The following is a 24355-nucleotide window of genomic DNA, read 5'->3' as shown; positions in this document are numbered from 1 at the left end:
CAGGAGACATTGGTTCACTGATCTGACATATTTATCCATAGACAAGCCACTTCCACTGCCTCTACGACCAGTTTTGCTAGTGCAGGGTCCCTGCCTATATCCGGATTTACCTCGGCTGGCTTTGACGGCGTGGCTGTTGAGGCTTCCGTCTTAAAGACCAAAGGTTTCTCTGCTTCTATGATCTAGATGAAGGCAAGGAAGCCTGCTTCAGCCCGCATCTATCACAGGATTTGGCAATCATATTTTTGTTGGTGTTCCCAAACAAAGTATGACCCTAAGATTTTCAAGGTTTCGAGAGTACTTACTTTTCTGCAGGCTGGGTTAGACTTCGTTCTGCGCCTGGCTACCTTGAGGGTTCAAGTTTCTGCTTTTGTCAGTTTAATCTAGCGCAGAATTGTTCCCCTGGCAGATGTAAGAACATTTTTTCAGGGGGTTCTCCAACTGCAACCTCCGTTTGTCCCTCTGGTAGCACCATGGGATTTATCCTTGATTATCAGGGTGCTGCAAGCTCCCCCCTTTGAACCTCAAGACACTTTTTCTCCTCGCTTACACCTCAGCTCGTAGAGTTTCTGACCTGGCAGCACTATCATGTCGCTCTCTATATTTGATTTTTTTATCAAAATAGAGCTGTCCTTCGTACTAAGGTGGGTTACCTTCCGAAGGTAGTATCCTGTTTCCATATGAATATGAATTGTAGTTCAAACCTGTCTACAGGTGAAGCTTCCCTGGATATGATTCGAGTCCTTCGTATCTACGTGGATTGTACCAGCTCCATCAGGAAATCCAGATTCTCTCTGTTATGTGTTTCACAAACGAGACTGGCCAGCAAACAGACTTTGGCTCGCTGGATGCGTACAACTATTGCTTAAAATATAACTTTTAATTGGCTATTTTAAAATAATCTCCGCAAAATATTGATACACAACATTGACACCTAAAAAGTAGCCACCTGTGTAGTTTGTGACCCAAGTCAAAGGAGCATATACACTTTATAGTGGAGAGATGCAGACACTACGATACTTGAGTTAGTAACTACCGTGTATGTGAGTGTATCGAATCAGTCATTACACACGCTGTATAGCGGAGAGGTGCTGATTTTATCACAATTCACGGCACTCAAGTTATGTAACTATTCCTGTGATAATTATCAGGGCTGACTGATTATATCCATGTATGAGAATTTTTATGCACATGAGACACGATACCAAGACCACTATAGCAGACAGTATATAACGGTGGGGTGCAGTCTCCACGATACTTGGGTCATTTAATTATACCCTTGATAACATCAGGGTTGATCAATCATACTTGTTAATGCCAATCGCTGTACATATGAGACAGTATACTTAAGCTGTCGTAACACACGCTATACAGCGGAATGGTACATATTTCACGGGACTTGGGTCACTTAAACTACGCAGGTGGCTGTCAGAATCGACTTTTTAGGTGTGGTAGAATTTATGAGGTGTATACCAATCATTAGACTGCTTGCTCTCCACTATTATTTTTGATTAAAGGGATTTGGAGATCCTAATTGGTGTTACAACACTGTGCACCAGCAATTCAATGCTGTATTACCTATATACCTCTTAATAACTCTATTATTGGGGATCCATTGTGATTCCAAAACAGTGATGCAATACTAACTATATTAAGAGGAATAGGAGGCCTTCTAAAAGTGACGGACAGGTCACAGTAGAACTTGAGGATTGTACAACCTAGAAATTTATAGTGGAGTATTGTATCTCTTCTTATATATCCACATCAATGTTGATTACAGTAACGGACCCTTGAAACAATACAATTAATCTCTAGCACTTTCAATTTAATTCGTCTCTTGGTCTAGAGACACCCATTCGACGTAACTATTACTAACCTCTTCACTAAATCACTGATGATTTTAATCAATCATACTATATAGGTGGTTGATAATATAATTTTAACTTATTTCGTCAATATTGTAATTAAATATTTCGCTGAGATTATTTTAAAAGAGCAAATTAAAAGTTATATTTTAAGTATTCTGTTGTAAATTTAATTGGCCACTACTATACTATGTGAATAAATATTTATCATTACACTAGTATAATCGCCCTGTGAGTGCCCCACTATAGGAATACTTCTTTTTGTTCTATGATATTTTAATTCCTGGGTGCACCTCCCCACCACTAGATAAATTAATATACGGATACTGAATGGGATAAGGGGAAAGGGCGACTATTGATTATTTTGGTCTGTGCGGATACACTCTCTTTCCTGCGTACGACTATTGCTCAGGTCTATTTACAGGCTCATCTCCCTGTTCCTAACAAGGTGACAGCCCATTCTACTCGGTCTGTCGGACCGTCGTGGGTGGTTAGACATGGCGCCTCAGCTGAACAGCTGTGCAAGGCAGCCACTTGGTCTTCCGTCCATACTTTTATCAAATTCTATGCATTTGATACTTTTGCCCCCCGGGATGGTTCCTTTATTTGAGACATACCATTTGTCCTTGTCCGACAGACACCTACCGGTTTCAAATACACAGGAAACTCAGATGTTATGAGAGAACTATTATTTTGATATAACCGGTCCCGGTTTTCAGGTATATGAAACACATAATGTTTTGAGACTAGTAGTGTATTGATATAACCGGACATTACATTGGCAGTAACATAAGCAATGATTTTATTAAATAATTAAACCTAAAATAAAAAGAAATAAAAAATATTTCGCTGTACTGAATAATTCTATTTTACTGATAGGAGATAATAAAAGTTATATTTTAATTACATTTTTTGTGAATAATGGAAAATTGATTAATCATTTGTTAGAAGTTTTTTTGATATTTAGTGAACCATCTACTTAAGTCCATGAGTGCCCCAACATAGGAATACTTTTTCTTTTTTTGTTTGATATGTAATAATATATTCCTGGGTGCACCTCCCTATAGATATTGGAGTAGTAGTCCTTACAGAAATTATTAGGGAAGTGACTATTGATTAATTACTAACTTCGATCTGTGCGGATTAATTCCTTTTTATTTCACCCTATGGACCTCGAAGAAAATGAGTTATCTAAGGTATGTTATACCGTAACTCTAATTTTTGATATTAATTACATTATGCCTTGGGAGCACCAACAACAACCTTGGATTGTAGGTGGAATTTAACCCTCTTTAAAAGAATGTATACGTAGGTAAATATAATATATAATATAATATCATTTTCATGTACTATGCAGAATCACTCCCTTTCTTCTCTTCACCTTAGGGTTATTCAGATGGGCGATGCCTGTCTGATGGTGTTCTGATGCTGCGCCCTCAGACACAGCAGTGGATCACAGAAACCACATGGCAGGAGGTTTCTATTTACACAAGATGCCTCCTGCGGCTTTACATAATATCTCACAGCCGCTGTGTAGTAATTGTGTTTACCTGATAATTGTATTTCTTTGATTCCCTCCATGGCAGCCCTGACATATGGGTCAATACTTGGCTGAATGGAGACAGGAAAAAGTTTACATCCCTCTAGAAGGCAAATAGGGTTATTCCTTTGGGTCCCAAACCAGGATGTTTCCATGGGCTCGTAATTGCACTTTTAAGGTTAAGAACAGATCAATTCATGTACATAAGATATTCTTCAACTGCTTGAAGAATCTTCTTTTCGAACTGAGGGTTTTCTGAAGTAATGACATATAGAAGATAATAGGAAAAAGAAATAACAATCCTGTTGCTTTGCAAATATTATCTGCTGATGCCTTTGCCCAGGGGGTCGCCACTGGTCTTATGAAATATGCCCTCCATATATTTGGCACCTCACATCCTTTCCTCTTCTAAGGCTACAATATGACTTTTTTTAATTCATATTGCAAATATATTTTTGGAAGGCTCTTGTCCCTGAAGTCAACCTTCCAGTACAAAGAGATGACCACCTTTTGTTCTAGAAAGATATATTGAAATTGCTCTAAATAGGTCCACTATATGCAATTTTTTTTCTTATTATTTAATGGTTCTTGACAGCGTGCACGCTCTTGGTTGAATTGAAACTTGGAAACTATTTTGGGCAAGAATGTAGGATTGTTTGCAGCAGCACTTTATCTGAGCATATATGCAGAAATGGTTCCTCATACAATAAAGCTTGACCTCCCATTCTTCTGCCAGGTTACTCTGGATGCGGGGATAATCCACGCTGCTGAAGCCTGTGAAGTTGTGCCCAAGGACGCAGCTACTGGCTTCAGCACACCCAGAAAATGGGGGTGACGCCCCTGTTTTATGCAACGCTTCCTGCCGTTGCCTTTGCTCTATCCCCAAATGTTCGCAGCCTATCAATCAAGGTGTGGCGCCCATGGCACTGCGAGTGATCTTGCAGAATGAGATCTGAAGGGCGGATCGCACACCATCGGAGATGTTTGTAAACCATCAGGTTTGCTTAGATCTCTGAATTAGGCCCTTAGTTCCTTATCCATTGCAGTCTTTGATCTCCTTAAGTAAAATAAATTCTCTGGGCCTGATGCAGAGTTGGATGCAAATTGGGCATTTAGGCTCCTGCATTGCCTGCATAAAATAAAATGTATTTTCGCTCTCTAAGTGTTTGCTGGGCTTGTACTAGTCATCATCATTCCTACACTAGGTGCAAATTATACTCCTCTAAGCGGACATATTTATGCAGATGCCCAACTCTGCGTAGTTTGCTGTTGCGCCGGAATAACCCCACTGAACTCTGTGTGAGAATGCCCATTACAGTCTAGTTACGCATCTTCACTCATAAATGTGTCAGACCGTTCTAGGGCATGCAAAGTGCAGAAATGTATAAGATACGGTCTTCCGACAGGTTTACATTCAACTCTGCATCAGCCCTTGGTGTTTATTCCGTTTCCCATCAAGTGATCTTGTGAGTTAGATGAAGAAGGTGTATCTACTATACACATGGTTTTATTATGTGTTTAATATATCAACAATATTGGGGTGTAATATTTTGGGTTCTTATTTAATTTCCCCTTTCACACTATAAAATGAGTCTTCACTTGAATCAATTAACCCCTGTAAGGAAACTTTACAACATCCACAGCTATACCTGTCATGTTTAACCTTGAGTTATCAGCATTTCATGCTTGGTTACAAAGTATTTAATTGTCCTGTTAAATTAAGTCCTTATATTGTTCTGAAGGTTGTACTTGACTCACATTCATAGGGATACAATTCATGCATAATGCTTCTCTGTGAGCATTCTGGTAGCTCCTTATCTAATAACTCCACAAACACAGTAATGTTTCTTGCCTTCTACAAGTTCTGTATGAGCACTAAAAAATTAATACTGAAAAATACAGCAAACACCCCTTATTTGGGGCTTGCCTAGAATTGGCGTCCTTCGCTTTTCGAGGGCAGGTTCCACCTCCATACTGTAGGCTACCTCTAGTTGTTGAGAACAGTCCCTGGGGGTAAAGACATCAGCAATCTGAAAGCCACAATTGAACAATTTGAAGATATGTTGCCCGATTTTAGGATTTCCCAATCTAGCACTCTGCGCCCATACATTACAGATCTTTTTCAGTGATTTGCAGATCATTTTCAGCAAACACAGATCTGTCCATCTTGAAGGTCCATCATTTTACTTGTAACGGTCTGCAAATCTGCTGATCTTCTCCATACAAGCAATCTACAGCCCCAATCGATCTGTTAAATCCAACATTTTGAACAACCTGATTTACCAATTCCGATCACTTTTTGGTTGGACTCTGCGATCTTTGAAACTCATACATTGTAGATATTTTTACACAATCATCTGCAAATTGCAGAATTGCCACAGTCGATCGATTGATGTATTGGGTTTTTACCCTTTGTCCCAGTGCATATTTTGACTGGAGGGATCACCGAGACCATCCATATTCTCTCCATTAGGTAAATTCTGTTGAAGATTAACACATTGACACTTTTCAAGGGGGATTGCTGTAGCTTCATCCTGTCTTTACTGAGCTGACCAAGGATTATCCCTTACCTAATGACTGCCATGGTTTCTGAGACAGAACTAGAATTTCCCTTTAGTAAGTACTGTTAAGGTGGGTACACACTGCACAGATATATCTGCAGATCGAGTGATATAGATCTGTCAGTGTGTACCCAGCTTAAGGGGGTTATCCAATTAGCAGCACTAAAGTAGCGCGCTGCTAATTGATTGCAGCGGGGCTATCCTATTAGCCCCGAAGTGCCGCCGACACTTATCGTGGATGTTTTTTGGGACCTGATGTGTCACGAAAAATAATTCCACGATAACTTCGTTTTTTCACCACCTAAATGGCGAAAACACATAGGTCCTCGAGCTTATTGCGGGTCCTGGGTGTTTTCGGGAGAATTATCCTATTATTTAGACCAAAATAATACGATAAGGTAAAAAAAAAATCAGCGAAAAACGGGAATAGTCCCTGTTTTTCGCCGATCGCGGCTATTCATTAGCGCCCGAACACAGGACTTTGCATTTCGAGCCCCTAGTTCCTGACCATAAATAAGGATTCATGTTTCCATGAGATGCCCAGATATGATCACCTCCCTGGTAGCAACAATCATGATGGTTGCATTAGTAATAGTCATTTTAAAATGTGCTGTTGTGTTCTCATTTCAAAATGCTATATTTAGCAATAGCTTTTTATAGTAGTATTTTGTCATCAGCTAAGAACTATAATATTTAAAAATGAAACTGAAACTCTGCGCTATATTTACAAGAAATAAAGGCTGTGATTGCTGTTCTTTTATAATGTTGCAGTTCTACATCCACACCCTATTCTGCTATGAAACAAGTTTTCCAACAGTTGTGGATTGATATAGTCAGTAACTAGATAGACAATCGATAGACACCTGAAGGTAGAAAGTGAGGTTGACAAGTAAATTATCGACACTGACAAAATGTCAACATGCAAATGGTCGACACAGAAAAGGTCATCACATGTATTTTATTTTAATCCTCACCCTCCTCCTGGTGCTGAACCCTAACCGTCCCCTTCCGTAGCCTAACCCTAAAAATAATGGAAAACCAAGTGTCAACCTTTTCCACGTCGACCTTTTTCCCTGTTGTCTATTTACCTGTCTACCTTTTTTTTTTAATCTGTCGACCTATTGTCTACCTTCTGATGTCTATCTATTGATTGTCATTCTAGTTACTGTCTATCTACCATACGGATACCTTTTCCATCTCCTACAACATTGTCCTTTCGAACGCTTCAGCTTATTGATCATTTACATGTAGCACTTTAATAAGTTTTCCATACAGTGTTTCACTTTCATATCTTCAGAATGCAGTAATTTTGTGTATGTAAAATACCTTTGTGTCCCGGGGTAGGATGCATCAAGGGTAAAAATGCGGTTAAACCGAAAATGCGGGTTTGACCGCATTTTTCATATGCACCAAGCCTTGGTTGCGGTGGGTAACGCCATCTTCCTGATCTGATTGATCCAATCAGATCAATTCCAGCACCCCCGCGGCAAGTGCGTCCTTCTGTGCAGAAGGACGGCGGAGGGGCTTCTAGATCATAGACCCGAAATTTCCTCCATCACAAAGGGCCGCTCTTTCCGACAGAGTGGTCCTTTGCGGGGATCGTCTTGCATACAGGCAACGCCGGCATGCATGCGATGACCGGCGGAATGCATTGCGTCGCGAGTGTGATGCATCGTGGATCCTGTCCCCAGACTTAAATCATAGAAAACTCACAACAGGTTGACCGAACAGGCTTAAATCCTATAGAATTTGCATGTTGCTCGTAAAGAAAATAATAGTAATTTATCTATCCTATGAAGATTTTTCTTTTTTGTTTTTTTTCTCTGTTCATTTAATTTAGGAAAAAGCCAATACTTTATTTTGTTGTTACTAAAATTTTTTATATTGTATTATGTATACCTCTATTTCTTACTATTTGCCATAGTTTAAAACCTACATGGCATGTACATGTTTTTCCAGTGTGCATACTGTGGGCCTGATTCTCATTTGTATTTAATACGGCCTACAGCAATAAGTCCCATCCGACTATCCGCCAGTATGCATCTATGCCAGTGTTTCCCAACTCCAGTCCTCAGGAAACCCTAACAGTGCATGTTTTCCAGGTCTCCTCATGGAATCACAAGTGAAATAATTAGCTCCACCAATGGATCTTTTAAAATGTGCCAGACCATAATGACTACACCTGTGCTCCATCAATGAGACCTGTAAAAACATGCACTGTTAGGCATCTCTGAGGACTGGAGTTGGGAAACGCTGATCTATGTGATCATACCACCCCAGCCCACTGGCCGCAATAGCAATTGTTATCACTAGTAACAGCCCTTACACCTACCCCTTGCTTGGTGCCAAATATATGACTGAAAATGGCATGTACAATCCATACTCAACTCAGAAATGGTGCAAACTTTGGCTGCCTGCCAGTAACACTCCCGTGGGATGCATCTCTAAAGTGCAAACGCCCAGCTGCTTCCAGGTAACAGCCATTGGTAAGTAATGTACCACTCGCTCGTAGCTGCTGTAACTTGTCTGTTGGTTGTGACACCTGCACAGTTTGTGAAAAAACGCAAGATGCGGCTGTATTCGGACTTTGTGTGACTCAGAATCAGGCCCTGTATTTGTAAATGAGGGTGAAAGAATTAGCCTCATTATGATGTATTTGTTCATATTTTATGCAGCAAATATGACCACTATGGCTTCCAGATCCTCCCAGAGGATGATGATGAGGAGAGGTTGGTGGCAAGAGTAAGGGCTCTGGACCTGAAATCTTTCTCCCTTTCTGAAAACCAAGAGATTTCAACAGTGGTGAAGTGGGACAATTATTTTGCTAGCACAGTAAACCGGGAGATGGTCAGGTCACCAGAGCTTAAGAGTCTTGTTCGGAACGGGATCCCACACCAGCATCGTTCACAAATGTGGAAGTTGTTTGTAAACCTACATATCAAGAAGCTAAAGGAAGAGACATCTCCTGGGTATTTCCAAAGCCTTCTCCAAAACGCTCTTGAGAAGCAGAACCCAGCTTCAAAACAGATAGAGCTGGACCTCATGAGAACATTGCCCAATAACAAGCACTACACCTCACTCACCTCTGAGGGCATACAAAAGCTGCGCAATGTCTTGCTAGCATATTCCTGGAAGAATCCTGATATTGGCTACTGTCAGGGATTGAATAGGTGAGGAACATTTCTGTGTATTTAAGTTTGAGTACAGTTAAAGTTTTTAGTAGAGGACTATTATGTAGTAAAAGTGTATACTGGAGGATGAGGGTTCTCTTAGGCCACTGGCAGTTGGTGTGCAAAAATACAGGTAATTACAAGGTAATTGGACTATCCAGTGTCAGGGGCCTATCCATTAGCAGATCTTTCTGAAAGACAAAAGATTTATCTTTTGAAAATTCCTGGGGCTGCTGTGACAGATATCTGTCATGTACATGACAGATTTTTGCAAACGAACGATATTGCATGACATCATTCTGGGAGTGGATTTTTTTTTTGTGTTTCTATTCATTTTCATTAAAAAAACAGTCGTCGTTTACCGCGACCGATAAACAATAATTGACCAACATGTTGGAGAGACAAAAGACCCAATTTAGTCGGCCGCGGGAGTGCGCATTTTTATCGTTCAGAGCCTATCCATTAGCAGATAAATTAACCGACTGAACGATAAATCGTTCATCGTTCAAATTCATCAGCTAATGGATAGGCCCCTAACCCTTTAACATGATGAGAATATTAACTAGCTTCTCATCTGGATTACCTTTAGTAATTGTATTTGATCAGTTATCTTGCAGTATTGGTGCGTACACACGGGACGATCGATAAGCATATCGTTGATTGATCATCCAGCACACCATGTACCTACCAACGACTAGAATGATCGCGGGTCCCTATAGTAACTTGCTCGGTATCAAGCAAGTTGACCTGCATGCACGGGCGATGGTCTCTATCGACCATGTGTGCCCGCGCATTGCAGGTCGTTGGTGGGTTGGAAGGGTTTTAAAATTTAACAATTTAGATGATATTGTTATCGTTCAAATCGCTCATTTAATTGCTCAGTGTGTACACACCATAACCCTCCAAATGAGTTTAGCATAAGTTGAATGTCCACCACGCAATATGTGTTTGTAAATACCTTGTGTGCATAAAAGCAGTGTGTGATGTATTTCAGGCTGGTTGCTATCGCACTGCTTTACCTTGACCAAGAAGATGCCTTTTGGTGCCTTGTTACCATTGTAGAAGTGTTCATGCCACGGGATTACTACACCAAAACTCTTCTGGGATCCCAGGTATTTACTGCAGTCTGGTCACCTTTTGGGGAATAAAACATTTCTTAGCAGTTTATATAATTCAGTATTTAGATTGTTTTACTAATTATATTGTATAGCTACCACACAAATTCATACCAGTACAGCAAAAAGATTATACAGTAATATAGTGACATTAAATTAGGACATTTATAAAAGAGACATACAAGTTGCACAATTACTACCAAGCCAATTTTCATGAAAACTGCATAATTTTGTAATGGAAACTCCTAGAAATAACTTGCACTTTTTCATCTTGATCAGTCACCAGCTGAGCAAAAACGAAAACAAAATTTATGGACGACATTAATGCAAGAGATAGGTGTGGCACATTGTACGTGGCCAGTGAGGGGTGGGGGGGAGAGGTGCTTTGGCCCCACATTCACTAGAATAGGATAGGCCACAGGTTCTCAAACTCTGTCCTCAGGACCCCAAACAGTGCATGCTTTCCAGGTCTTCTCACAGAGAATCACAAGTGAAATAATTGTCTCCACCTGTGGAGCTTTTAAAATGTGTCAGTGAGTAATGAGTGCACCTGTGCACATGATGGGTGACCTGCAGAATGTGAACTGTGTGGGCTCCTGAGGACAGAGTTTAAGAACCACTGACATAGGCGATATAGCAGTCTGTGTACATGGCACACAGTGACATAGGTGTGAGTGGTAGGTGAGGAGCCGCTGCCACCAGTCTGTATAGCGCTGCTGGTCACGTGGGCCACTCCCACCACAGGGCCCCTATGCAAAGCAATACAACTAGAACATCTCAAATATATTTTTTTGGCAGAAGCAATTTCTTCTTCAGGGTCCATAGGGAGAGTAGGTGGGACTTGGAGCACCGGAAACATACAGCAAAGCTTTTCAATCCCAGGATGCTCCAGTCCTTCCCCCCCCCCCCCCCCCCTATACCCTGCCCACAGTCTGAGGGCAACTTAGTTTTGTTAATAAGCCCAAGGAAGAAGCAGGATAGGAGAGAAGGAAGACTGGTACACTGAAGAATCACACGCTCACACAGAGAAGGAAACAAGTGACCAAGAGAAGAAACACCTAGAAGCCAGGTGCATCAGGGCGGGTGCCCTGGGGACCCTCTGGAAAGAGAGTTAACAAAGGTAAGTTTTACCATAACTCTCCTTTTCTTCTTCAAGGTCCATAGGGCTCCACAGGGAGACAATGGGGTTTTTCAATCCCAGGCTGCTACGGTGCTTCCCCCTATACCCCGCCTAAAGCCTGAGGGCAACTCCGTTTCGTTGGTGTCCGGCAGGAGCTGGATCACCATTTTTAACAGTGGGGCTGCTTCAAGCAGCCCAAGCTTATTTTTATAATTTATTTTTATTTCTAGTGTTTTGACTAATGAGCAGCAGCAAAAGACTGTCCCTTGGATGTCTGCACTGCTCGTGGCGCAGTGACACCAAGCCCCAGATAGGTACTCCCGGCAGGGCTTTGAGGGGGACTAGCTAGCAGGCTCCCCGGACCCCAGACTGCAGACCGGAAACCAGGGGCACAGGTAAGGTGCCCGCATCTTTACACAGTCTAGCCTCTGGTCTCAGGAGACGGACCAGAGGCACTGATGTGGTCACTGGTGTGCCCACGACTGGTCCACTGGACCACCTGGGCATTAATATACTGGAGCATGGCACATTTAGAGGCCAGGGGACTCGGTGGTTAATGTCCGCACGGGGAGAAGGTGCTCTCTCTGCAGCAGCCCCCCAGCTCAGGGTGCCATTCCACTGCGGTCTAGCCGTTCCTTGAGCTGCTCCTCCCCCACCCTCAGAAACGCTCGGTAGCCATTTTCTGCTTCACAGGTCTCCGGGAACGCTGGGTCCAGTCTACCTGTATACCTCTCCCACGAGGCCAGGTTATACAGTGCTATATCCTACCAGCCACTGTGTTCTGTGTAGTTAATTGTAGTGCCAATTGCAGAAATATATAGTGTTTTTCTGCATTTGTATGTGACTTGTGCTAGCGCTGATTTCTACTTTCTATACTGTCCAGCTTATACCTTTCCCTTCATTCTAATATACCCTGACATACTAAAGTATAGGGGGTTCATTGTGCCTCAAATCTCCTATATATTTGTAAGGGCTATCGCATACTATATAGCGCGGTTGCACACTACAGCCATAGCCAAAAGTTTTTTGAATGTACCTTTTCAGTGCCATCCTGCCTGCAGAGGAAGGAGGTGGAGCCCTGCACTTCCTGCTTATTAATCAGCATGCTGTTCTCCACACCAGTGACACCACTATTGGGACAGGGTCCTACTTAGTTCTGTCTGCTGTGGAGTAGCCACACAGAGGAGGAGGGGAAATGGTGGGGGCAGAGACAGTTATACAGGGCAACTGTATTATTGCAATGCACAGTGCAGCAGCCTGTGCCGGGTGCCCTGCTCTGTGTAAATGGCTGTGCTCTGAAGCCGTTGCTAAAGCAGCGCACAGCACAGCCTACTAAATTGCCAGCCCGGACTGGACCACCCGGCTGTGGCACCCCTGTAAGTGCGTAGGATGCCGCGGCGCACAGCTTGGGAAACTCTGGGCTAAGGGATTTTCCATCTCTGTGGTCCAGACAATGCTCAGGGCCCGAAAACCGGTCTCAGCCAGGAATTATCACCGAATATGGCATACATATTTCCATTGGTGTGCTCCGAGAAAGTATGACCCTCAAGTTTTTAAGGTGTCTAGAATTCTGGCCTTTGTTCAGGCTGGATTGGATCTAGGCCTCCGTCTAGCATCTCCGAAGTGCACGTCTCTGCTTTGTCCACCTTGTTCCAACGTAGACTTGCTCTTATATCGGATGTTCACACCTTCCTGGAAGGTGTTCTACATATACAGCCTCCCTTTGTCCCTCCTGTGGCTCCATGGGATTTGGCATCGGTGCTCCAAGCACTTCAGGAGCCTCCATTTGAACCCCTGGAATCAGTGGATGTCAAGTGGCTCACTGCAAGACTTTCTTCTGGCTATAGCATCTGCCTGTAGGGTATCGGATTTAAGGGGCGCTTTTGTGTCGATCCCCCATTTTTAATATTTCATCGGGAAAGGGCTGTTCTTAGAACACGCCCGGGCTTCCTTCCCAAGGTGGTTTCTCGTTTCCACCTAAATGAGGAAATTGTGGTTCCAGCCTTTCAGTCATCAGACCTCTCGACAGGTGATGCCTCTTTGGATGTGGTCCGTGCTCTGAAGATCTACGTGGACCGTACTACTTCAGTCAGGAAATCGGACTCCCTCTTCGTCCTATATGGATTCCACAAGAAGGGATGGCCAGCTACCAAACAGACTCTGGCCAGATGGATTCGCATGACTATCTCACAGGCTTACACACAGTCTGGCCTTCCTGTGCCAGCTACAGTATCTGCTCATTCTACTCGCTCTGTGGGTCCCTTGTGGGCAGCCTGGCATGGCGCCTCAACTGAACAGCAATGCAGGGCGGCCACCTGGTCTTCTGTCCACACCTTTTGTAATGTTTTATGCCTTTGATACATTTACCTCTCAGGATGCTTCCTTCAGGCGTAGGGATCTGCTCAGGAGTGTCCCCGCCCTTGAACAACTACTTTTGGACATATCCATTGTCTCCCTGTGGAGCCCTATGGACCCTGAAGAAGAAAAGGAGAGTTATGGTAAAACTTACCTTTTTGTTAACTTTCTTCGAAGTCCATAGGGTACACAGGGCACCCGCCCTGACGCTCCTAGCTTCTTTGGGTTTCTTCTCTTATTCACTTGTTTTCTTCTCTGTGCGAGAGTGTGATTCTTCAGTGTTCAGTTTTCCTTCTCTCCTCTCCTGCTCCTACCTTGGGCTTGTTAACAAAACTGAGTTGCCCTCAGGCTGTTGAGAAAGGTATAGGGGGAAGGACCGTAGCATCCTGGGGTTTAAAAGCTTTGCTGTTGGTGTACGGTCCCCCAGGTCCCACCTACACCCCATTGTCTTCCTGTGGACTCTATAGACTTTGAAGAAAGAGTTAACAAAGGTAAGTTTTACCATAACTCTCATTTTCATCATGGGTAAAGCCGCGGGCAACAGCTAGTCTCTATATATAATATAACCTGTTTCTGGAATGGGTAAAAATGTGGGCTTTTCCAGACCTGTTAACACTGTCGTCATATTATTATCTACAGGTGGATCAGAGAGTTTTCAAAGATTTGATGAGTGAGAAGTTGCCGCGTCTCAGTGCTCACTTTGAGCAGCACAAGGTGGACTACACGCTGATCACATTTAACTGGTTCCTGGTGGTGTTTGTGGACAGTGTGGTTAGTGACATCTTCTTCAGGATATGGGACACATTCCTATATGAGGGATCTAAGGTAAAAATTAAATCCTTCATTAGTAGTTTTATCTGTTATGTAGCGGCTGTAGCCATTTAACATTGTTTTAAATTTCTTTTATTCATCAGAGCAATAATACAACAAAGATACATCTGTTGATAGTATTGGCAAGTAATACATAGAATAAAGATTAATTAATGGCAATAACATACAAATAGTATAAGATCAATAATATGTATATAATTTTCTTCGTTGAGCAGAACCAGAATAAAACATATATTCCTTAAAATAATCTAGACATGGCAGAGACACCCCTCAAAAGTAATAAGATATCCGAAATCCAACCAGAGACAGGTTCCCTCTTAACCTGTGGTAGGAAGCACAATAGGCGGATCGTCTTGTAAAATTCTTGTTTCATACCAAGAGGTATGTCTAAAGCATAAATAAATTTGGCTTCGTAGTTCCACTGTAAGGGAGTCTATAAAACCTTCCCACAATTGAAAAAATTCTGCTGTCTTAGCCTCCTTATGTAGTGTAGTCTCTAGCCGGTCCATTTGAAAAGCAAAAAATAATTTAGCCCTAAATAAAGAAACCGACGGGGGATCTGCATGGGTCCATCTCTGTAATATACATTTACGAGCCACCGCAGATATAATCAATAATAATTTTTTACTATCTCTCGTACCCGAAACATATGGTGGTAAAATACCCAAAATCGCCCACTCCGCTGATAATGGGAGGTAACTAACCAGACATCTAGATGCAAATCTATTAACCAATGATCAGAATCTACGTATAAGGGGACATTCCCACATACAATGAGTGAAAGTTGCTTCAGAAGCCCCACATTTAGCACAGTTACTATTATCAGACAATCCCATCAAGAACCTGCGATGAGGGGAGAAATACCCATTATGATAAATATTGTAAAACATTTCTTTATACATGCTCGGTGAAAGTACTGATTGAGAATAGAGGAATGAGCGCAACAAACCCTCCGTAGTGATATGGGGAAAGACACTACACCAAGTAGATAATCCCGTAGAGATTTTTGAATGATCTAAAGGAGTCTGAAGAATTTTGTAGTGAAGGGAAAGTACTTCCCTGCCTCCCATAGGTCTATTTAATAGTAGGTCCAAAGAGTTGGACCAATCTACTGGAGAGAGAACGCGTATCATAGAGCTCACATAATGCTGCGCCTGGTACATTGCCAAAGACTGGGAATGAGGCAAATTATATGTATTCACCATTTCCACCACTCGATAGAGTCTACGGTTCTCAATGTCGACCAATGCCCGGACATAAGGTATTCCCCTATCTGGCCATGACGAGAAGGGCGCTGAAGCCTCCCCGTTTTGAAACTCGGGGTTTAGTAGTAGTGGGAGAAAGAGAATGGTGAGAATTTAAATTTCTTTGTTTTCTAGTGTATTGCCAAACTCTCCATGTAACCATCAGTAAGGGATTCTTAATAATATCCTCAGATATCTCCTGTTTATGGGAATGAAGGAACGCCAATATGTGTTGGTCGGGTAAAAAAAAGTTGGTCCATCTGTGAGTCAGTAAATAGGTCAGTCTTGTGTATCCAATCTCGTATATATCTCAAGATTCCAGCATGACTATATAATTTTAGATTAGGTAAATTAACCCCTCCATTGGCCCTAGTTTGCTGGAGTTTCAATAAGCCAATACGAGGTCGTTTGTTCTTCCAAATAAATTCCCTAAATGTTTTATACAGGGATTTTTTATCCTCCTGAGAAAGCAAAATCGGCAACATCTGTAAGGGATATAACATTTTCGGGAAAGATATCATTTTCAGTAAATGGATTCTGCCCAAGTATGATAGCATGAGGTGTCGCCATTTAGACAAGTCCCCCACCACCTCCCGAATAAGTGATTTCATGTTAAGATCATGTAAATCCCCTATATTTCGAGGTAATTCAATTCCCAAATATCTAAGTGAAATAGGGACCCATACTACCGGATATAAATCCCCCCAGTGTGGTTTTACTATAGGACCCAAAAATAGTGCCTCTGATTTGTCTGAGTTAATATTAAAACCCGAAACCTTGGCAAAATCTGACATTTTATCAAAAATTTTTGGTAGAGTTTGTTCTGGATCCGAAATATAGAGTAATAAATCATCAGCGAAAGCCTGAACTTTAAGTTCTTGAGAACCCATCCGAATACCTTTAAAGTCTGGCCAAGACTGGAGAACACGCAGCAGTAGGTCTAGAGCAATGTTAAATAACACTTGCGACAAAGGGCATCCTTGTCTAGTGCCCCTCATCATTGTAAAGGAGGAGCTACAGGTGCCATTGATCATCAACGTAGTGGTCGGTTCATGATATAAAAATCTAAATAAATTCGAAAAGGGTCTACCAAAATCTCGTAGTTCAGAAATTTTAAGCAAGTGATTCCACGACACTGTATCAAATGCCTTTTCAGCATCTAAGCTCAAAAGCATTTCTTCCAAATGGGATTGGGAGCTAGAATGAGACACTATAGCTGCCAGGGCTGTTCTAACCCCCTTTACCAAAAACCTACCCCGTGTGAAACCCAATTGTTGGTGTGTTAGGATTTCAGGCAAAAATAATTGAAGACGATTGGCCATAATTTTGGTCAGTATTTTGAAGTCTTGGTTCAGAAGTGTAATAGGTCTATAGGATGCAACTAATTCCGGGTTCTTAGAAGGCTTAGGTATGACTATGGTAAATGCATCATTAAAGTTTGGATAGTGTAATTGACCTTCCAATATTCCCTTGAATAAGGTAGTAAGAAATGGAACTAATTGGGGTTGCAACATCTTGTAATATTCCCCTGCAAAACCATCAGGGCCCGGAGATTTGTTATTATGAAGGTGAGAAATAACCTCTGAAATCTGTTTCTGTAATATCTTGAAGTAAAATATCCCTTTGGGTTGGAGTAAGTTTCGGAAGCTCCGCCTCATTCAGCAGATCTCTACGTAATTCAGGGAATTCTGGGGGAGCTGTATATAAGGACTTAGAATATCCACATTTCAAGATTATTATATCAGGTGTAGATATCAAACGGGCAGCTGTAATAAGGTGTCGTATTGTTTTATTGTTTAATAGTGTGTCGAGTATTATGCACCTTCACCATATTAGCTAATAGGCGTCCCGATCTATTGCCCCATCTATAATAAAGTTTTTTTGCATAATCTATCTGAGTCCGAGCATTGGTCAACAGAAAACTCTCTAATAATTGACGATGTTGTTTGTAGACCTCAAAATTGTCATCAGAGGGGTCAGCTTCATATTTAATATAAGCCGTATGCACAGCACCATGTAATACATCATATTTACTCCGATATTCCCGCCTCCTCCCAGCCTGATAAGCCAATATATGACCTCTAATTACCGCTTTGGAAGTTTCCCAAAAGAGAACTGAGTCCTCCCAATGTTCTATGTTGTCATCAACGAAGTCCATCCATTTGGACTGGAGATATTGTTTAAAGTGATCTGATTGGCTAAGAAAAGATGGTAACCTCCAAAATTTACGTGACACCTCAGAAAACTTAGTTTGGATATCTAAAGAAACCGGAGCATGATCCGATATGACTATGCTATGGATATCACTAGAACGTACAGAGGGAATCAATTGATCATCCACTAGTATATATTCAATTCGAGAGAATGATCTGTGTACTCGAGAATGATAGGAGTGTGTCCTGTCAGTGGGGTTAAAAAGTCGCCATACGTCACATAGATTGTGAAGCGAAAGTAGTAGCCCCACACCCCCTGGTCCCGATGATGATAAAGAGGCTGATGATCCAAGTCTATCAAGTGTCTCATCAGCTACCCCATTAAAGTCTCCCCCCACCATCAGGTTAGGAGTGGATTGACCCAAAAGCAAATTAGAAATTGTTTGAAAAAATTCCAAGTTATTAGAGTTGGGGGCATAGATATTCAGGAGAGTATAGGGTTCACCCCGCAAAAGCACATCCAGTAAAATATATCGGCCCTCCGGGTCACATTCTGAGCTAATTATAGAATAATCTAAGCGTTTGTGAAACACTACAGCCACACACCTTTTCTTAGTGACAAAGGAAGTCGAAACGCATTCCTTAATCCAGGAGCTACGCAGACACATATCATCCGAATGCGCCCAATGTGTCTCCTGCAAAAATGCTATAGCCGATCCTAATTGTTTAATGTGTGTAGCCACTCGTCTACGTTTAATTGGCGAGTTTAATCCCCTCACATTCCAGGAGACCATACGGATAGAATTATGTATTGTGGAAACTAGAGTAGAATTAGCAGTTGAAGACATTTGTATTATCAAACCCCAGTCTAGAAAATGAACCCATGCAGATACTATGAACCACCATGTCCGCCCCCCATCCCAGCGAGTGGGGGGCAAAACTAGAAAAACAAAAAGGGGGGTGCCATCTGCCATGTCCAAACCACTCAAGATGAGAAAGATTCCATATATTACCATTAGAACACCATTTTGCTCTGACAAACTCCATTTTCTATTTTCCTCCAAACATATAAACAAGGAAACATGTATTACATATTTCCATATCACATAATAATAATACAACAAAAATGAGAAAAGTCATAACCCAAAACCTAGGGGATCCAACCTCCCATAACCTATTTTGTATGAAATAAAACAGTACACTATGTGTGTCCCTCTTTTGTAAATGAAGATACAGAAATATCAGGGTATCAGGCACTAGGTTCCATTGAGTTAGCAAATCTGACGGGCAGGGAGTGCACGTATGTTTTGGCCTTATCTAGATCATCATACATATGGACTACTCCATCCACAGTAACTTTCAGTTTTGCAGGGAATAACAGAGCAATTGGATATGGTTATCAAAGAGTATTTTGCAAAGTGGAGAGAATTATTTTCTTTTTTGAGACACTGCGGCCGAGAAATCCTGGAATATCAAGAGTCTGTGGCCCTCAATAACCAGAGACCCCTGTCGTCTATAGGAACGAAGCACTAGCTCCCTGTCTCTGAAATTTAAATATTTAGCTATTACAGGACGGGGTCTAGAAAAGTTGGTAGATCTCTCTGGTCCCAGTCGATGTGCACGTTCAATAATCATGGGAGGAGACATCTGGGTTATACCTAAGGCATTATTGAGATCATTTTGCAGATATTCAATTAAGGCGAACCCTTTCACCGTTTCCGGAATTCCCAGAAACCTGAGGTTATTCCTTCGGTTTCTATTCTCCAAATCATCTATCTTATCTAGGAGAGCCTTAATAATATCTCCCTGTGAGGTAGAAGACGATTGTAGAACCGACACAGTGTCCTCCACATCGCTTGTGCGTTGTTCCACTGCGTCAAGTTTCTTCTCATGAGACTCTATTTGTGAGGTCATGGACGCAAGAGTGGAGCTGAATTCCTTGTTGTTGTTCCATTAAGGGGCTTAATGACCAATAACATCTCCTGAGCCGCTGCAGTAGGGGCGGCCAAAAGCACTGAGTGCTGTGTATCTCCCTCTAAGGCCAAAATAGGTGACGACGGGGGAGTGATAGAAGGACCAGGGGAGTTAGAGGGGGAAGACACTGTGGAAGCAGATGGCTTCGCCTGAGAAATAGTACCCTTCGCAGACTTCCTGGTTATTGTAAAATATTTTTGCATACCCAAAACGGCCACAGTAAGAATAAAAGGTAGTAACGTATATATTCCTATATCTACTTATACACACATACAGTCAGGTTCATAAATATTGGGACATTGACAGAATTTTCAGATTTTGGCCTCTATTCACCACCACAATGGCTTTGAAATGAAACAAACAAGATATGCTTTAACTGCAGTCGTTCAGATTTAATTTGAGGGTAATTACATCCAAATCGGGTGAACAGTGTAGGAATTACAACAGTTTCAATATGTGCCTCCCACTTTTTAATGGGCCTCGCTGAATTTCGCCTACATTAGAATGACCCCTTACAGCCCAATTCCGCAACTGGAGATGAAATATGCACTGCATTGTCTGTACTTGGATGCGTTTGGTTCAGGAGTATGCATATGCGAATTCATGCAAGATAGACTCTACAAACAGTTGAGCTCTATATCAACCCCTATATAATCTATTAATCACTAGCTGTTGCTGGGAGGGGGTGCATTCGTTTTTGTAGGTGTTTTAATTCCTAGAGCAGAGGTTCCCAAACACGGTCCTCAAGGCTCCCAAACATTTCTGGGTTTAGAGATATCCATGGTTGAGCACAGGTGACTTAGTTCCTCAGTCAATTTGATTTAACCATCTGTGCTCAGTCATGGTATTTTTCTTTTTTTTTTTTTTTTCAAACAATTTTTATTGACAGATTGTCAAAAAAGAACAAAATACAATGTCAGGTACAGATATTTGATATAAAATATCCAATAACATACAAACAAATGTAAATAAAATATATAGCAGAAAAGGGATGTAAACAAATATGAAATATAAGAAATTTGGTCAAAAGGGCCAACCGCATCACTTAGAAAGGTATTCCTGAACTTAGGATTTCCGATTGATACCATTCCGTTAAACCAAAACATTTTCTTAATGCTTCTTTTAATACACCCGAAACTGTATGAATAGGGGAGCCCATGTTTCAAAAAAGGTTTTCGTCTGTTTTTCTTTATGTAAAGAAGCTTCTGTCCAATCCCTAAAAAATAAAAAGGAAAATTTGGTGTAGAATAAATTTATGGGAAGTGGATCAGGTGAGATCCATTGTGATAAAATGACTTTTTTAGCAGCTGCTGCCAATTTAATGAGTAAGATGGGGTTGCCCCCGGTCAGACCATCACTACTTCTGTTGGAGTAAATACCCCAAAATAACCATTCTTTAGTTAATTCAAATCTAATCTTCAAACAATTAACGATATAGTTCTGAAGGAACTTCCAAAACACTTGAACCTGGGGGCAATGCCAAAAGCAATGCATAATATCTGCCTCTGGAGCACCACATTTGTAACAGTTAGAATTTTCTGCGTTTCCAATAATATATTTAAATTTTGGGGTGAGGTATGTTCTGTGTAAGATTTTCTGGTGCATTTCGGTGTAGGCAGATGAGGACAAAATTGTATTGAGTTTTGTATAGGCCTCTAGAATACTTTTCATAGAAAGGTCCGGGAAGTCTATTTTCCATTTTATAATCCCGTCGAACCGGTTTCTAAATTTAGAGTAGAACGTGAATGTGCATAAATGGATGAGGTGGAGAGGGGGTCTTTAGGTTTAAATAATAACATTCTGTCTAGGGAGCAAAGTAGATCTAACTTCAAGCCTTGTGATACTCTTTGAGCATAACTCACCGCTTGTAAGAAGGGAAATAGTGGTATTGGAAGAGGGAATTTATCTTGTAGCTGTGAGCGAGAAATAGGTGAAAGATCATCCGTGTTTAGAAACTGATGTACATAGCATAGTCCTGCAGCATGCCACACTTAAAAGATTGATGAGGTTAAATTTGGAATAAAGTTTAGGTTACCCCACAGTGGTAAGAATAATGAGTTAGATTTTGATACCTTCAAGCTAGATCTAGTCAAACTCCACGCCATACATGTGGACTGTATTAGGATATTTTCCTTTATTGAGGCTGGGAAAAATAGTGGAGGAGTGTGCAACAAGGAGATCAGGTTACAATCAGGGATAAAGGCCTGTTCTATATGTCGCTTCGTATAAACATCAGAGCCTCCTATCCAATCAAGTGCTACTCTATAGTTCGCCGCCAAAGCACAAGGTACGGAGACATGGCAGAGTAATACCTCCCAGGTCCCGTCCTTGCTGTAACTTGAACAACGATGCCCTCGGGCGTTTACCTGCCCATATAAATTTTGTCAGAGCTCTGTTTATGAGTACTAGGTCTGATTTTGATGGTATTATTATGAGCATTTGTAAAACATAGAGAAATCTAGGAAAACAAATCATTTTGTACAGATGACATCTGCCCAGGTAAGATAAAGGAAGATGTGACCATCTATCAAAATCCGATATGGTCCGCAATAAAAGGGGAGAGAAATTTGTATCATATAGTTTAGTGGGGTGTAGTGGTATCCTAATTTCCAAATATGTGATGCAATCATCGGTAGTCCATTTAAAAGGAAGTTGGTCTCCCCAGCCTAATTTAGCCTCCAGAAAAAAAGCCAAAGCTACAGTTTTTGTGCAGTTGATTTTAAATCCCGATAGCAATTCAAATGAATCAAATATACTCATCAAATATAGTATTGATAAGTGTGGGTCAGCAAAGTATAGCAATAGGTTATCTGCAAATGCAGAACATTTAATCTCCATTTGCGCTAATTTAATACCTTTCCATCTAGTTTCATTGAAAAAGGATCTGATGAGGGGGTCCAGTGTCAAATTAAATAGCAACGGCGAGAGTGGGCAGCCCTGTCTCGTACCACGGAAAAGTGTAAAGGGTTGAGTATTCATATTATTGACAGTTAGAAAAGCTCTCGGTGTGTGATATATAGTGTTAAAGATATGGATAACTTCTGAGCCGAAGTTCTGATGGGAAAAAATTCTATTCAAATGTGCTCAGGACACCCTGTCAAAAGCTTTGGCCGCGTCGACAACTAATAATTATATTGCCCTTCTCTCGTCCTTGATGGGTTTTGATCATGGCTGCAATAAGAGTTCTAATATTATGCACAGAGTGGCGATTTTTGAGGAAACCTGTCTGGGCAGGGTGTAATATTTTTTGAAAAATCGATTGTAATCTAATGGCCAACAATTTAGTAAATTATTTTTATGTCCTGATTTAACAGAGAAATTGGTCTACATGAAGAGACCAGTGTGGGATCTTTATTTGGTTTAGGAATTAAAATAATTCGTGCAGTATTGAAATCATGTGGGGCAGTCCACCTTTAATGATAGCATTAAATAGATTGGAGAGATGAGGAAGAATTTGTGGGGAAAGGAGTTTATAATAGGCTGCAGATAAGCCGTCTGGGCCTGGTGTCTTTCCCGTAGGTAAAGTTTTTATAATCTGTGTGATTTCTTGATCTGCGACTTGAGCTGTTAATGTTTCCCTATCTTCATCAGTGATTTTTGTCAAACCAGTCCTTTCTAGGAATTCATCACCCAAGGACGGGTGATCCGGAGATTCCCTATAAAAGGACTCAAAATATTCTAAAAAAGTCTTTCTAATCTGTTCTGGTTTAGAGCCAAGACTGCCCAGTTCAGTTCGAATGGAAGAGAAATGTTTAGGTGCGGACCTAGATTTCACTAAATTTGCTAATAATCTACCAGGGCGGTTGCCCCATTTAAAATATTTGTTGTTACGGTATGTGAGATCCATTCGGGCCTGTTCCTCACATAGTATCATAGACAGCTTTGGCATCCTTGTAGGATAATCTGTTGGATTCCGAGGGGTTTATCAAAAGGGCCAGTACTTAGCAGATACTACTGTAGTGGCCTGGGAAAATCTTTGCAGTAATTGTTTTTTTGGATGCGACATATGATATCAAATGACCTCTTAGAACCGGTTTTGATGCCTGCCAAAAAAGATTTATATCTTCAATATGTACCTGGTTATCAGTGGTAAAATTGAGAAATGTATGTTGTACATAATTTTGGAAATCTATTGAGGAGGCCAGATAGTCAGGAAAGTGCCAGTTATAGGATGAATGCTTTGGGACATCGAATTGTAACCGTAGTTTAATGGGTGTGTGGTCAGAAATAAGTATATCTTCAATATTTGCATCCACTACTCTATGTAGTCTAGTATTTGAAGTTAACCAATAGTCCAATCTAGAGAAACATTTATGGGGATGCGAAAAGAAAGAATATTCTCTGGAAACTGGGTGAAGATGTCTCCATGGGTCAATCAAATTCAAAGAATCTATTAACAAGGCAGTGGTAGACAGAGTAGACCGGTT

The 24355-nt window shown here is 41.3% G+C and overlaps 1 protein-coding gene across 1 annotated transcript in view; it reads left to right on the top strand.

Annotated features, from left to right (window-relative positions):
- TBC1D2B (TBC1 domain family member 2B) overlaps positions 1-24355 on the top strand; it is a 104317-nt gene that overhangs the window by 51154 nt on the left and 28808 nt on the right. Inside the window, exons 9-11 of the mRNA XM_088446649.1 lie at positions 8642-9136; positions 10131-10248; positions 14366-14551. Coding sequence (XP_088302775.1) covers positions 8642-9136; positions 10131-10248; positions 14366-14551 — 799 coding nt within the window. The remainder of the gene's footprint in view (positions 1-8641; positions 9137-10130; positions 10249-14365; positions 14552-24355) is intronic.

This window comes from Taudactylus pleione, unplaced genomic scaffold (assembly GCF_031769625.1).
Source record: "Taudactylus pleione unplaced genomic scaffold, aTauple2 ptg000019l, whole genome shotgun sequence".
NCBI lineage: Eukaryota > Metazoa > Chordata > Amphibia > Anura > Myobatrachidae > Taudactylus > Taudactylus pleione.
The sequence above is the reverse complement of the archived record's forward strand: the minus strand, read 5'-3'. Positions and strand labels throughout refer to the sequence as shown.